The sequence below is a fragment of the Silurus aristotelis genome, assembly GCF_946808225.1.
Source record: "Silurus aristotelis genome assembly, chromosome: 29".
NCBI classification, from domain to species: Eukaryota; Metazoa; Chordata; class Actinopteri; order Siluriformes; family Siluridae; genus Silurus; species Silurus aristotelis.
In genome coordinates this window covers 9,822,940-9,836,641 of record NC_139602.1, presented here as the reverse complement: position 1 = coordinate 9,836,641, position 13,702 = coordinate 9,822,940, and the positions used below count along the sequence as shown (strand labels likewise).

The window sequence follows — 13,702 nt, the reverse complement described above, 5'->3', positions numbered from 1 at the left end:
GGAATGTGCTGTTATAAAAAAATGGTCATTGATTGGTTTCCTACATAATTAGTAGCTACACTTGATAGACAAAAGTTTGTGGACACCTGCTCCACTATTCTGGGAAGATTTTCCACTCGATTTTGTGGAGATTTGTGAGATTTCATTCAGCCACAAGGGTGTTAGTTAAGTCAGGTTTTGATGTAGGGTGAGAATGTGAGAAAGCCTGGGGTGCAGTCAGCATTCACATTCATCCCAGAAGGGTTGGAGCTCTATAGCAAGAGATCTTCCACCATATCCAACCCATGTATCCAGGGAGTTTTTTTTTGCCACAGTGCCACCTGCCTGCTCATCAGGGATAAACAATTATAAGGAACTAACTTATAGGCAATAAACGTACACATTCTTTTATATAACCTTATTACCACAATATCTGTGCAAAGCTGCTTTGAGACAATGTCCATGTAAAAAGCGCCAATCTAATAAAAATGAATTGAACTGAATTTTTAAGGAGCTAGCTTTGTGCACTAGTTCAAGTAAAGAGAAAATGTGATGCTGCTGCATCCAACGACATCTTATCCAATTGTGCGCCTCCAACTTTGTGGCAACAGTTTGGAGAAGAATAATGCTCATATAAATCAGGTGTAGCAATACTTTTGTTCTTATAGTCTATGTCTTGAGAATAGCAAGGAATGTGTGTGTGTGTGTGTGTGTGTGTGTGCGTGTGTATGTGTGCATGTGTATATGTGTGTGTGAGTGTGTGTGTGTGTGTGTGTGTGTGTGTGTGTGTCTGACCAGCGAGGCTCGTCTGGACATCCGGCTAAGTGGCTTGCAGGATTCAGGGCTCTCCAGCTGCAACTTCTTAAGAAACTCAGGTGGCAAGCGGATGTCCATAGGCAGAGCCATTTTCTTACTGACATCCTACACATATAAACAGGACACACACACACACACACACACACACACACACACACACACACACACACACAAACACAAACACACACTTTAACATATTCTCATCCTTATGGGGACGTTTGGTAAGAAATCAAACCATATTCACAAAAAACAGGCGATCAGGATCAACATTTCCCCAAAATCGTCATAGAAACCGTTTTCACTGTGTGCTATAGACGTTGTTTTTCTTGTTGTTGTTCTACTGCGATTTCAGAATCTCGTCCCGGCTAAGCACGTGAGGACATCAAACCGTGCCTGACACATTTGTCATCTCATAACTGTGGAAGAGGAAATCAAAGCACAAAAGTGTAAAGGAAAAAAAACAGGTATTGCGGCGCGAGATTCCGTCTCGCTTATTTTCCGTCCTTCAGGGGTCTTCAAGCTACAAAAAAAAAGCCCCACGAAGCTGTCATGTTTTTCCGAAAGCGCTCCAAGCTTTTCCAATGTAGCCTAACCTTTCTTTCCGTACCGAACGAAAGCTTGAAGACTGACGAATCTCTGTCCCGCTGCTTCTTGAACAGGTTTTGTACGGTTCTGCAATAAAACCTATCTAACAATTTAAAGCGAAGAGGCCTTTTTTTCCCCTTTCCCCTTCCAGCTTTCCCTCGAGGCCGACTGGCGAGACTAAAATAAAGGTGCGCGTGACCGATAAAAGCTTCTCGAGGCCAGAAAGGAGCCCAATAGATTTGAAAATGCAGAGGGCATTCAGTGCAATTTTCCTCCTCGAGATCCATTGCCGCTGAACATGAGGGCTGACAGTTTGGCTTGGGAGAACTCCGAACTTACTGCGATATGAAGGCCGGCTTAAAAATAACCCGTCGGCTGCGTTTAGCCGAGACCTCCATCTTATAGCCGGGTCTCTGGCAGGAATGACACGGAGGAGACGGCTGGAATTGGGAGGCTGGTATTTGTCCTTCACACACAATCAGGGCTTGGGGGACAGGCGAGTAATGGTGGGTTGGGAGAGAGAGGTGGCGCTGATGATGGTGGTGGGGGCCGCTGTTCCGGGAGACTTTGATTAATCTGTTATTTCCCCCTCAGGGGTCCATTTTCTGTGAGTTTGTTTGGGTTCGGTTTGTTTTTTTTTTTACGTGTGGTTTTTTTTTTTCACCGAGATGAAAGTCACCCTGAGAAAGACGCTGACATTTACGACACACGATCCTTCGGGTGCGCCGTCACTTCGGTAAGAATTCACGCTATAACTCACGACTGGACTACTAACTACTCGACCTGCTTCCTAAACTACTCGACCTGTTCAACTTAGTGAGAAATGTGGTTGCTGTGATGGGGTTCCATGATGGAACCTGCTCGTGCATAATCAGTGCTCCCTTTACATACATCAGCATGAACCATTCCGCTGATTCTATAAAACTTTTCCATTCACCCAAAACCCTGAGATCCTGAACAAAGATGGCAGAAATTGGTACAACGTGGAATACTGCAGTGCATCAGTCAGTGCTCAGTACAGTATATAGAAAACCTCTTCATACCCAGGTTTATTACATTACTACTTTCATCCAATGTTACTGTATTACTCAGCTATTAATATATTACTCCATTATTTATTGATGTTTACATCGTATTGGCAGATGCTCTTATCCAGATGGCACAGCAGTGGAAGCCTGATAGTACTGCTATATAATTTCACAAACTTACAATACGTAGTCTGATCAGTAAGAACATTATTATAATTTTTTTTAGATTTTTTTGAGAGTGAAGACTTTGGAATCCAGTGGTGTTCCTGAGGCTAATCTCCTTCTACACCTTTACAGTTTCAAAAACAGTTTCTCATAGATTTTGTGGATGGTTACCAATTTTTGCTTCCGAAGTGTATTCTACTTGAAACCTTTTCAAGACTCTTGGAACCTTTCCAAGAAAACTCCAAGAAAATTTCCAAGGACCATTTTGAGAAACTTTGATGACATGGTTAATAATGATTGGTGAAAATAATAATTGCTTGTAGAGCTACTGACCTCCATGGAGAAGCGACGATGCTGGACTTTGCTGTGGTAGTGCAGCTGGGTGGGAGATGGAGCCTGATGTTCGGAGGCCAGTGGACTGGCTGACGGGTGTAGGGTGTGCAGGCCCAGGCTGTTCGGCACCAGGTCTGTGGAATTTACAGTAAAAAAACATTTTATTAACTGGTTGCAAATGTAAAAACATGATAGAGGAAATGCTCACAATTTTAATAAGTCAAATGAGTCAGAATAGCACAAGTGCACAATATCACATTCCAGATTCTGATCACGTGTAGGATTTACCTAAAGTACGAGCCAGAAATAGGACACGCTGGTGGCGCTAACAAACAGCTGTGTTGCTAACCATCAACATTCCTACGAGGTAAATGGAAAAAATTAACTTCTTGACAGTACACTTTAATCCAATCCGAGCGGAGCAGCTGACATCTCAGCCGTCCTTCTTCTATCCATTCCTCTCTCCCTCCCTCCCTTCCTGATTGGCCTCCTAACTCAATAACTGTGAGGTCAACTTTGCCATATGCTGGTGACAGGAGGCGCCATTAATCACGCGGGCCATAATTACGGAACTGAGCGCAATTAGTGTGCACCGTGCCGAGTTTCATGCATTTATGATGTGGCTATCTAAATGCATGTCAATCCGAGGCACCCCAATTAATATATCCCGTGTCAACAGACTGTCAGTGCAAATCTAATTATGCTTCTATGATGCGAAGCGCCGCCGGCGTGGCCCAACCTTGGCCGGAATTCGGCGGTGGGCCCGGTGTTTTTCCTCGTGCCTGGGCTTCGGTTTGGAGGTGAGAACAAAAAAAAATCAAAATGGCTTTTCTGCTCCATCAGTTCAATTTGGACAAGAGGGCTTGAAGGGCCTCGAGAGGCGCAGTAGCAGGAGCCCCCGGTCCATTTCACAGCGGCGCGGCGGCATAATTGAGATCCACCTCATTATCGGGCCAAGGCTGGCTGCGGAATGAGAAATTGGACGCCAAGTCCATCTTTTCTCATCTGCTCGGTTCATCATCCTTTGGGCCGTGAAGTAGAAATCTCTATCTTCTCTATCTGGAGCTGGACCATCACTGCTCCAGAAAGTCATCAATACTGATTTTATTTCGTTGTGGTATGGTCACTACAGCTTTCCACGGAGTGGAGTCCAGAGATTCCACTGGTTTCCTTGCAGATAAATAATGAAGTCTAAAGATATGTATGAAATCAAGAGGTTTTTTCAGTCTTTCAAGTCTTAGAGAGTTGGGGTTCCAAATTAAGTCAAGTGAAGGCAAGTCCATTAGGCTTTATTGTCATTTCAACCATATACAGTGCAGTACACAGTGAAACGAAACGTGTCCCCAGGACCAAAGTGCTCCAACAAACAACATCAATTAATCAAAGGAACACAGAATTACACACCGCTCTAAACTAACACCACAAGTGCACATGTGCAGGATTCAGTGCAAAGAAACAAAGCACAGTGACGCCGTTGCACCGGTCAATATGGTACAGAAGATGCAAGTGGTCTGTCTGTATAAAAATAAATAAATAAATACTCTACATGTAAATATTGGGTTGGAGGCAAACATTTGGTTCAAGTGTGTAAACAGCAATGATGTGCAAACAGTGTTGCTTTGTTTTTTTGCCGTAGATGTATTTGTGTGTGTGTGTGTGTGTGTGTGTGTGTGTCAATCCAGTCCCTTCATGTTGAGGAGTCTGATGGCTTGTGGAAAGAAACTGTTGCACAGTCTGGATGTGAGGCTCGAATGCTTCTGTACCTGTTACCAGAATCACATCCTGAATTACATCCAACTGTCAGATTATTAGATTATCAGAGTAATACTCGAGCCAACACTAGAATCGTGACAAACTCCGCCCACACGCCGGAGTCATGCTCTGAGCATCGCGTCATTTTGTCATCAATTCCATTTGAAAAAGAACCAAAAACGCATGGCACAAAAAGAAACCGTTGCCCCAGACGTGCTGTTGAAGGACAGCGAGGACGCAGCCTGCCTCGTCTCGCTTTTGCGGCGATACAAAAATGGACAGAAATCGAATCTGAGCACCTCAATCAGATCAAAGCTCATCTCATCAGATCCAGGCAGCTCTGTGATGAAAGAAGAAAGATGACCACCTGCACCGGGTGGCCACAAGAGTCTCGGCTGTCAAAAGCACGATCTGACTGCAAGCTGAGAGACAAGATCTGAGGCTGTTTTGATACGGATCGAGCTGGACGCATTTAGTGTTCATTCGAGCGAGGGAAATGACTGTAAACTATTAAGGACGTAGACACAGATTTGGCTTAGAGTGGTTGTTTTTTTAGTTGGTACCCGCGCTATGGGCACAGGGCTGCTGAAATCTCGATTCTGATTGGTCAGAAGTTCAAACTATAATTCAATTTTATTTTTATAGCACGTTTCACAATACACATTGTTTCATCGTAGAATATACGTGATTCTATGTAGTTGAGTTAAAGTAGAAATCATCTTGGTAAAATGTGACTCCAGTAAAAGTAAAAGTCTCCCTTTAAACTTTCACTTGAGTACAAGTACAAAAGTCTTTGACTTCAAATGTACTTAAGTATCCAAAGTACTGATTTATTATAACTATAATGTTCCTATTATCATTTTTATCACAAGACTCTTTAATCACCTCAGTTTATGTGTAAAGACTCGAATGTGACTCTCGGCACACTGATCTATTAATAGAATGATATTAATGACTCAAACACTGATCGATTTCTGTTACAATGATCATGAACCCAAAACCTTTTCAACTACTTCAATAAAACGTGTAAATGAGGTCACGTGTGCTGTGTCGAGTTCGAGTCTGGAGTTTCTTCATCATTTATTCCTCTCTAAATGTCCTGCTTGATGTTGAACTGATGCTGAACTGAATGTTGGTGATCAGTAGATACACCGAGCGCCGATCAGAACACAGAAACAGAGCGTGCGCGGTAATTTCTTACTCAACATATAGACCAAATTTAGCACTCATATTTATACGCTAATTTAATATACAAGATCTCCTGCTATAGAGCTCTAAACCCCTATTGAACACCTTTGAGATGAATGTGAACACTGACTGTACCACAGGTCTCCTCACCTCCTCAACCAAAATCCCTACCTGTTAGGAAGTTTTTCCTATCCGGCTCGAAGGACCAAATGTTAGGAAGTTTTTCCTATCCGGTTTGAAGGAGTGAGTGTTAGGAAGTTTTCCTCTCTAGCTTGAAGGACCATATAAGGATTTTCACTATCTGGTGTGCGCTGATCAGGGGATTGTACTCGCCCCAGCGTATCAGTAAAAACACGGTACAGGATTCGGAACACTCAGCTTTACTGGGTATAGAATAGATCGTATATGAGGTGATTCTTCTGTTAGTTGCTGTTCGGTAGGTTGCGTGATGCAGAATGCATGCTAAGAGGCCACTGGTGAATGATCAGTGCTGAGTGACAGGTTGCATGGTTGCATTGACTGCTGTTCTGGCCTTTTATACTCTTGATGGAGGACGGTGCACTGTGATGTCATAGGTAGCTTGTCATTGCTTGGTAAACTGTATGTCTGCCTCTAGTGGTGAAGCATGGAAATACAACTTAATAGGAATCCTTTCTTACACTACCTGACTTTAATAACACCATTGTGTTCATCTCACATCTCCATAAAATATTAAATTATTATCACAGCAATTTATATTCGGATGTCTACAAACCCAAACTTTTGTTTATATAATATCCATTTAAAATCATAATGAACCATTTGTTCTTTTGTTGAGTTCATTTCCAGAACGTTCTGTAGTCCACCTCCAGGAATTTTCTTTCTTTCTTTCTTTCTTTCTTTCTTTCTTTCTTTCTTTCTTTCTTTCTTTCTTTCTTTCTTTCTTTCTTTCTTTCTTTCTTTCTTTCTTTCTTTCTTTCTTTCTTTCTTTCTTTCTTTCTTTCTTTTTTACACGATGTGGTTGTTCACACTGAAAGATCCGCTGCTGCACACTGACGTTATTCGATTTTTCGAAATGACTTTTCTCGGCCCGTGAAGGAGCAGTCATTTCACACACACTCTTCAATACACCTTTAGGGTGTGTACACGTGGTGGTCCACTTGGCGCTTCACGTGAACACGTTTGCTTTTCTGACGGAAGTTTTTAAACAAATTAACCTTTTGGTTACATAAGAGAACGTTTTAGAAACGTAAACAGAGTTTTAGAAACTTTTCATTTTTTGGCAGATTGGAGATTAATTTATAGAGATAAACTATAATTAGGGATAAATGATGGAGATAAACAGTGAATTGAATTATTACTCTTAATGATTTTTGTCAAGAATTTATATGTCAAGGAAGGCCATGCTTTATTAATTATTCGTTCTTTTATTAATTGTGACAAGATCTCAGTTTCATTTTCTTGTCATCTCGGCGTAATTGGTGTTGCATGCATGCTGGAATCTTTAGAACAATATCGTAGGAGTTCTGGATCCTTCAGGAGTGGAGTTCGCCAGCAGGCTAGTCCAATTCAATGGTAAAATGAATGTATAAAATTACAAGAAAACAGAATAATTATATATATATATATATAAATAAAATGCACAGCCTCTTTCTGACATCCTGTCAGCAAAACCTTCCTGCTCAGTTACACAGTGATTTGGTGTGGGCGGAGCCTAAAATGACAATAAAAGCCTTCCAATAAGCATTAATCTTTGTTCCGAATGACCTGCCATATATATTTAAATTTGCCATAGGAGTCTGTAGCAATCTGTCTGAGCTACTGATTTGCATAAATTTAAATATCTCAAATTATTTTTATTCTAAGTGAGTTTTTTCTCAATTTATATTCATAATTTCATAAAAATAAACGTTATTCGGTTGTAACAATATGACAACAGCCACAAAATATCTATAGTTTCAATGGCAGTATGCAACAGACGTCACCAAATAAACAAATAGCTAACAATTTAAGTAACTAAATAACAATTAAAGAATAAAATAATGCTTAAAACACATTTGTTGAAAAAAATTCGAAAAACAATAAAATGCAAAAATTATAGTTTTGCCTAATTTGCATATTTAAATGATGGGTACTGTTATTTGTTTGTACTGTTGTACAAAAAAGTTATGTGTTTATGTCAATTTTCAATTTGGGTTTAGAGGGAAAAATTACCCGGACATTTTTTTTTCTCATCTTTCGAATTATTTTGTCCAATTTAAACAATTAAATCCAAGTGCACTCTGTGAATATGATTTTTCTCCAATCCTCTACAGCCCTTGTTCTACTTCCTGTGTACCTCCAGCAAAGTGTTATTTTTTTTAAGTGAGTCTGAAAGCTGCACTTCAATAAACATTATGACAGGGAAGATGAATGAAAGCTGAGCGTGCTCCAGAAAAAAAGGCAGTACCGCACGTGAGTGACAAAATGAATAGAGCGACGAGATGATGAAATATTAAGCCTTAACTTCACTCGAGGCTTCACAAAAGAGAAGCCACTTCTGTTCTCTGGCTCGCTTTGTTCCCTCTTTATGAGCATAAAGGATCACTAATGCCTCTTTATTTTAGTTCACCCAGAGCCTAGAAAGCATGACTAGACCTCTGAACAAAATCCTCCCTCTCCCTCTCCCTCTCTCTCTTTTTGTGCTTCATATGACTAATCCTCAGCCCCGCGGCACTTATTTGTTAATATTGCGGATGGCCGTTAGTCGGCAGTGAGTGCCAGTGATTCATCGATCCTCTGCAGCGATATTTGACATTTCAGGTATTAAGTGCACTGTATTCTCCTCGCCTTCAACAAACCCCCTTTTTGAAAGTTTATTTAAGTGATTTCTCTTTATTGGAGGTTATGAGCAACGAGATTATAACTGCACCCACTCTTGAGCAAGCTGCTCGCACAATGCTGATCATTTATACACTCTGTGTGCAGTCTGTTTTTTTTTCCATTCATATAATGCACACCGTATGAAAGCTTTTCGAGGTCGATTCTATGTAGGTACCACCCTGTATTCTGGAAATCTAAGAAACATGTATTATTCATTGAACTCCTACAGAAACCTGTATCATCCACCAAACCCTGACAGAACCCTGTTTCATCCACCAAACCCTGATAGAACCCTGTATTATCCACCAAACCCTGACAGAACCCTGAATTATCCACCAAACCCTGACAGAACCCTGTATCATCCACCAAACCCTGAGAGAACACTGTATCATTCACCAAACCCTGACAGAACCCTGTATCATCCACCAAACCCTGACAGAACCCTGTATCATCCACCAAACCCTAGGAGAATCCTGTATCATCCACCAAAACCTGACAGAACCCTGTATCATCCACCAAACCCTAGGAGAATCCTGTATCATCCACCAAAACCTGACAGAACCCAGTATCATCCACCAAAATTCTACAGAACTCTACATTATTCACCAAACCAAGACAGAGCTTTGTATCATCCACCAAACCAAGACAGAACCCTGTATCATCCATCAAACCCAGACAGAACCCAGTATCATCCACCAAAATTCTACAGAACCCTACATTATTCACCAAACCCAGACAGAGCTCTGTATTATCTACAGAAAACCTACAAAACCTTGTATTATGGAAGGACCCCACAGAACCTGCATTTTTAACTTCAAACTCCTACAGAACCCCTAGAGAACCCCTAGAACCCACCAAACACCTTTAAAACCTTTTCTTATCCACCAAACCTCTACATAACAGCATGTAATCAACCAAACCTTCACAGAATCCTAAATTATCCATTACACTTCTTCAGAACACTGTTTTATCGAGCAAACTCCTACAGAACCCTGCATTATCCATCAAAATCCACACACGACCCTTTATTATCCACCAAAACTCTACTGATCAGTGTATTATCCACCAAACGCCTCCAGAAACCTTTATAATCAAATCAAACCCATTCAAAACCCCTTTATGTGCAGATATTTGTGTAATACATTATTTATCATTATTCTCTCTTCATGCTGCAGCACGGATGAGTTCTCAAGGTGTTGAAAAATTGATTGTACAGCATCTTTGTCAGTAGTTCTGGCTGTAACAATCACAGCATTATATTTATGCGCTCGTTCTCACAGCAGTATACCGTAGTAACAACTCGTACACACAATCCACTCTAAGTCTAAGCTACATGGCAAAAAAATATGTGCACCCCTGGCCATAACACATTATTAAGGTTTATATAGGAAAGGGGAATCACATATTGTGTGGGTGTGGTGGACAAGTGTCCACATACTTTTAGACTCATGTCACCTCTGGCTTGCTCATTAGCACAAGACATTAGTTAGTAGTAAATCTATTAATTTTAAAATGCATATTTTCTGTATTTATATACGTCTGTAACAAAGCTGCTTTGTGGAACTGTCCATTGTTCAAAGTGCTGAAATTGGATTAAAAGTTAACCAAATCTTTAGTTTCTTAGTGGTTAAGTATTGCTAAGAGATTTAATCCTAATAAAGCTTATTCCATGGCACTAAGGGATTAATTATTTTAATTCTACCCTTTCAATTCAAGATCTTTTTTTTAATTCACCCCTTTCTTAAGCAACAGAGGTAAAGGTAAAAAAAAATTATCCTTGGAAATTCAAAGTATCGTTTAAAGGGGTCGATATAAGGTTGGGTTTTTCATATTTTAAAAGGTCTTTCTTTCAGCATGAATACCAGCTTTACACTCTCTCGACATGCGGACAATTTAGTGTTCCAAACATTCAGCTGTTACACTTTGCAGTGCTTCTTGTAAAACTTGCCAAAGATGTTCTTCATTAAGTGGAGATTTCTTTCTTTGTGATCCAGTTTATCCCAGAGCAGTTCAATAGGATTTAGGTGCAGTTACTGGGCAGTTCATTCCATAATAAATAAGACTCCAGACGACCGTTTACTCGATCGTATTCAGCACTTCGGCTCATCGTCTTGTTGTATGGCAAAGTCGGTTCCAATGAGCCGCAGTCCAGAAGAAATGCATGGTGTTAAAGTGTGGAATGGTTGCTATGTTGGTTCAGGATTACTTTCAACTGTAATAAGTCTCCAAAACAACCCCAAACTATTACGCTCCAACATCCATGTTTGAATGTGAGGCAGTCTGATAACGTCTTCTCTCCTGTTTTACAAAGGTTCTTCTGTTAGAGACAAACAATGCCCTATTTGGATGCCACAGTTCTTTCTTCTATATAAGGGATGTATCCTGATTTATCTGATACTGATATGTACTCTGAGCTGATTTCCATGTCAGTTAGAAGGTTTCGTACATGTGTACTCTACATTACGTGATGTAATTCGACACGTTTTTGTTAATGATCACAATTAAAACCCCACCATATTTATCACTTCAGAAATCAGATTATCCAGAGTTCCTGTGTGAGTTGTTGCTATAGAAACGATCATTTTTTTAAAGCAAGTAGTTAATTATAAATCTGTGATGTAACGGAAGACAAATCCAGACATTTACAGTATTCGGAAGATGAGCTTATCCAGAGTGAGAATTACACTTTATCTCATTCATACATCTGAGCAGCTTTGGGGTTTAAGGGCCTTGCTCAGGGGCCCAGGAGTGGCAGCTTGGTTGTGGCTGGGATTTGAACAAACAACCTTCGGATCCGAAGACCACTGAGCTCTAAGTTTTAGAGTTCAACCCTACTGCTAAATTATTATTACAATAAAAATGAATTGTCTCACGATTATTAATCATACAAGACTTGCGAATAATAAGCAGGTAACGAGCGAACATTTCGATATATTTTACTTTTCGCTTCCTCAGACATGTTTAAGCATCTGAAACAGAACTCGCAGATAAACAGCATGAAGTCTGCTACTTATTTCTATGTTTCTTTCTTCCTTCCTTCCTTCCTTCCCCTGATTAGGGGCTACGGCGGAGTTTCCTTCTCGTCGTCTCTGATGTTCAAAGGCATTCTGCCGTTTAATTGCTAGTTTCCATGGCGACTGGGCTGCTTAACAAAGGCATTGCTGGGATCTGGATAACAAGAGATTCGCTCGGTCTCTCAGGTAGCCATCTGAATCATCAATATTTATACCTCCACCTCCGTTTCATTAGATCTGTAACTCAATATCAGTTCGGCCACACATACACACACACACACACACACACACACACACACACACACACACACACACACACACGCTCACACATACATACACACACACAAACGCAGCTGAGATTCATTCCAGTTCTCACACTCTTCATTGATCTTTCTATCTCAGGTACGGCTCTGACCTTTCGCTTTTGGGGGGTTTCAGGGAGAATGTTTTTCTGCTCAGACAATTCAGGCTGAGGAAAGCACTTGCTGTCATGTTTTAATGGTGATAGAGTGAGGGAGAGAGAGAGAGAGAGAGATAGAGAAGAGAGAGAGAGAGAGAGAGAGAGAGAGAGAGAGAGAGAGAGAGAGAGAGAGATAGAGAGAGGGAACCTGTGAAACATCCTGTCTCATTAATATGCTGAGGTAGACAAGGGAGAGCTGAAGCTCTGCTCTTTTTAATGCACGGCACAAAGGAAAAGAAAGAAAAAAGACAGAGGGAGTGAGGGAGAGATAAAGAGAGAGAGCGGGTGCGTTCCTTTTTTTTAAATTTGCCGATATGGAATGAGAACGAGTCTTTTGCGAGCTCATTTAAATATCACAGCAGCAGCGAGCACTTTGATCTCCCTGGTGGTAATTGGGGTCATCACAGACGAGTCATTTTTTTCTCTCTCTCTCTTTCTCTTTCTTTGTCTCTCTGCGTGTCTCTCTCTGAATCTCTGCCTCTTTCTGTGGTTCTACCTGCCTATCTCTCTCTCTCTCTCTCTCTCTCTCTCTCTCTCTCTCTCTCTCTCTCTCTCTCTCTCTCTCTCTCTCAATCAATCAATCTCAAAGTACTTTATCGGTAAGACTGTTTGCATGCAGTTTTGCCAAAGCAAAAGAGAAAATTGGAGGGAAAAAACAATTAAATGAAATCAAAATCAAAATACTACTAATAAAAACAAAAATCCAAAATAGAAAAAAATTAAAAGGAGCTATAATAAAAACAGTGACTGTCTTAGAAAGAGAGAGAGAGAGAGAGAGAGAGAGAGAGAGAGAGAGAGAGAGAGAGAGAGAGAGAGAGAGATGGATGAGGTGAACAAGAAAAGGGGGAAGAGGTGAGAGGAAAAAGATGGAGGAGGTAAAAAAGAATAGAGATGTAGAAGATAAAAAAGAAGAGAGAGGAAACGGGTGAAAGAGACGAGATGGAGAAGGTGAAGAAGAAGAAAGATGGAGCATGTGAGTGAGACTGAGGAGAGATGGATGAGGAGAAATTAAAAGAGATGGAGGAGGTGAAGGAAAGCAAAAGAAAATGAAAGAGAAGAGATGGAGGAGGTGGATGAGAAGAGAAATAGAGAGGTGAAAAAGGAAAGATGATGAGGTAAAAGAGAAGAGAATGATAAGATGAAAAAGAAGAGATGGAGCAGATGAAAGAGAAGAGAGATGGAGGAGGTGAAAAAGAATAGAAATGTAGAAGATGAAAAAGAAGAGAGATGGAGAAGATAAAAGAGAAGAGAGATATAGAAGATGAAAGAGAAGAGAGATAGAGAAGATGAAAGAGAAGAGAGATATAGAAGATGAAAAAGAAGAGAGATAGAGAAGATGAAAGAGAAGAGAGATAGAGAAGATGAAAGAGAAGAAATGGATATGAGAGGTGAAGTAGAACAAAAGGAGATAATGAAAGAAAAGAGCTGGAGGAAGTAAAACACACACACACACACACACACACACACACACACACACACACAGAGGCACTCAAAAGTTTGTACACCCTAGTTAAACTATATTTCTCATTGCTTTGTATATA

General features: G+C 40.5%; 1 protein-coding gene across 2 annotated transcripts in view; it reads right to left on the bottom strand.

The window, feature by feature from the left end:
• The window catches only part of cdk18 (cyclin dependent kinase 18), a 69,945-nt gene that overhangs the window by 18,797 nt on the left and 37,446 nt on the right, over positions 1-13,702 (bottom strand). For both annotated transcript variants that reach the window (XM_083535346.1, XM_083535345.1), the window contains exons 3-4: positions 2,907-3,040; positions 775-900 (exon numbers count right to left, since the gene is read on the bottom strand). In XM_083535346.1, the coding sequence (XP_083391472.1) occupies positions 775-900; positions 2,907-3,040 (260 nt within the window). The remainder of the gene's footprint in view (positions 1-774; positions 901-2,906; positions 3,041-13,702) is intronic.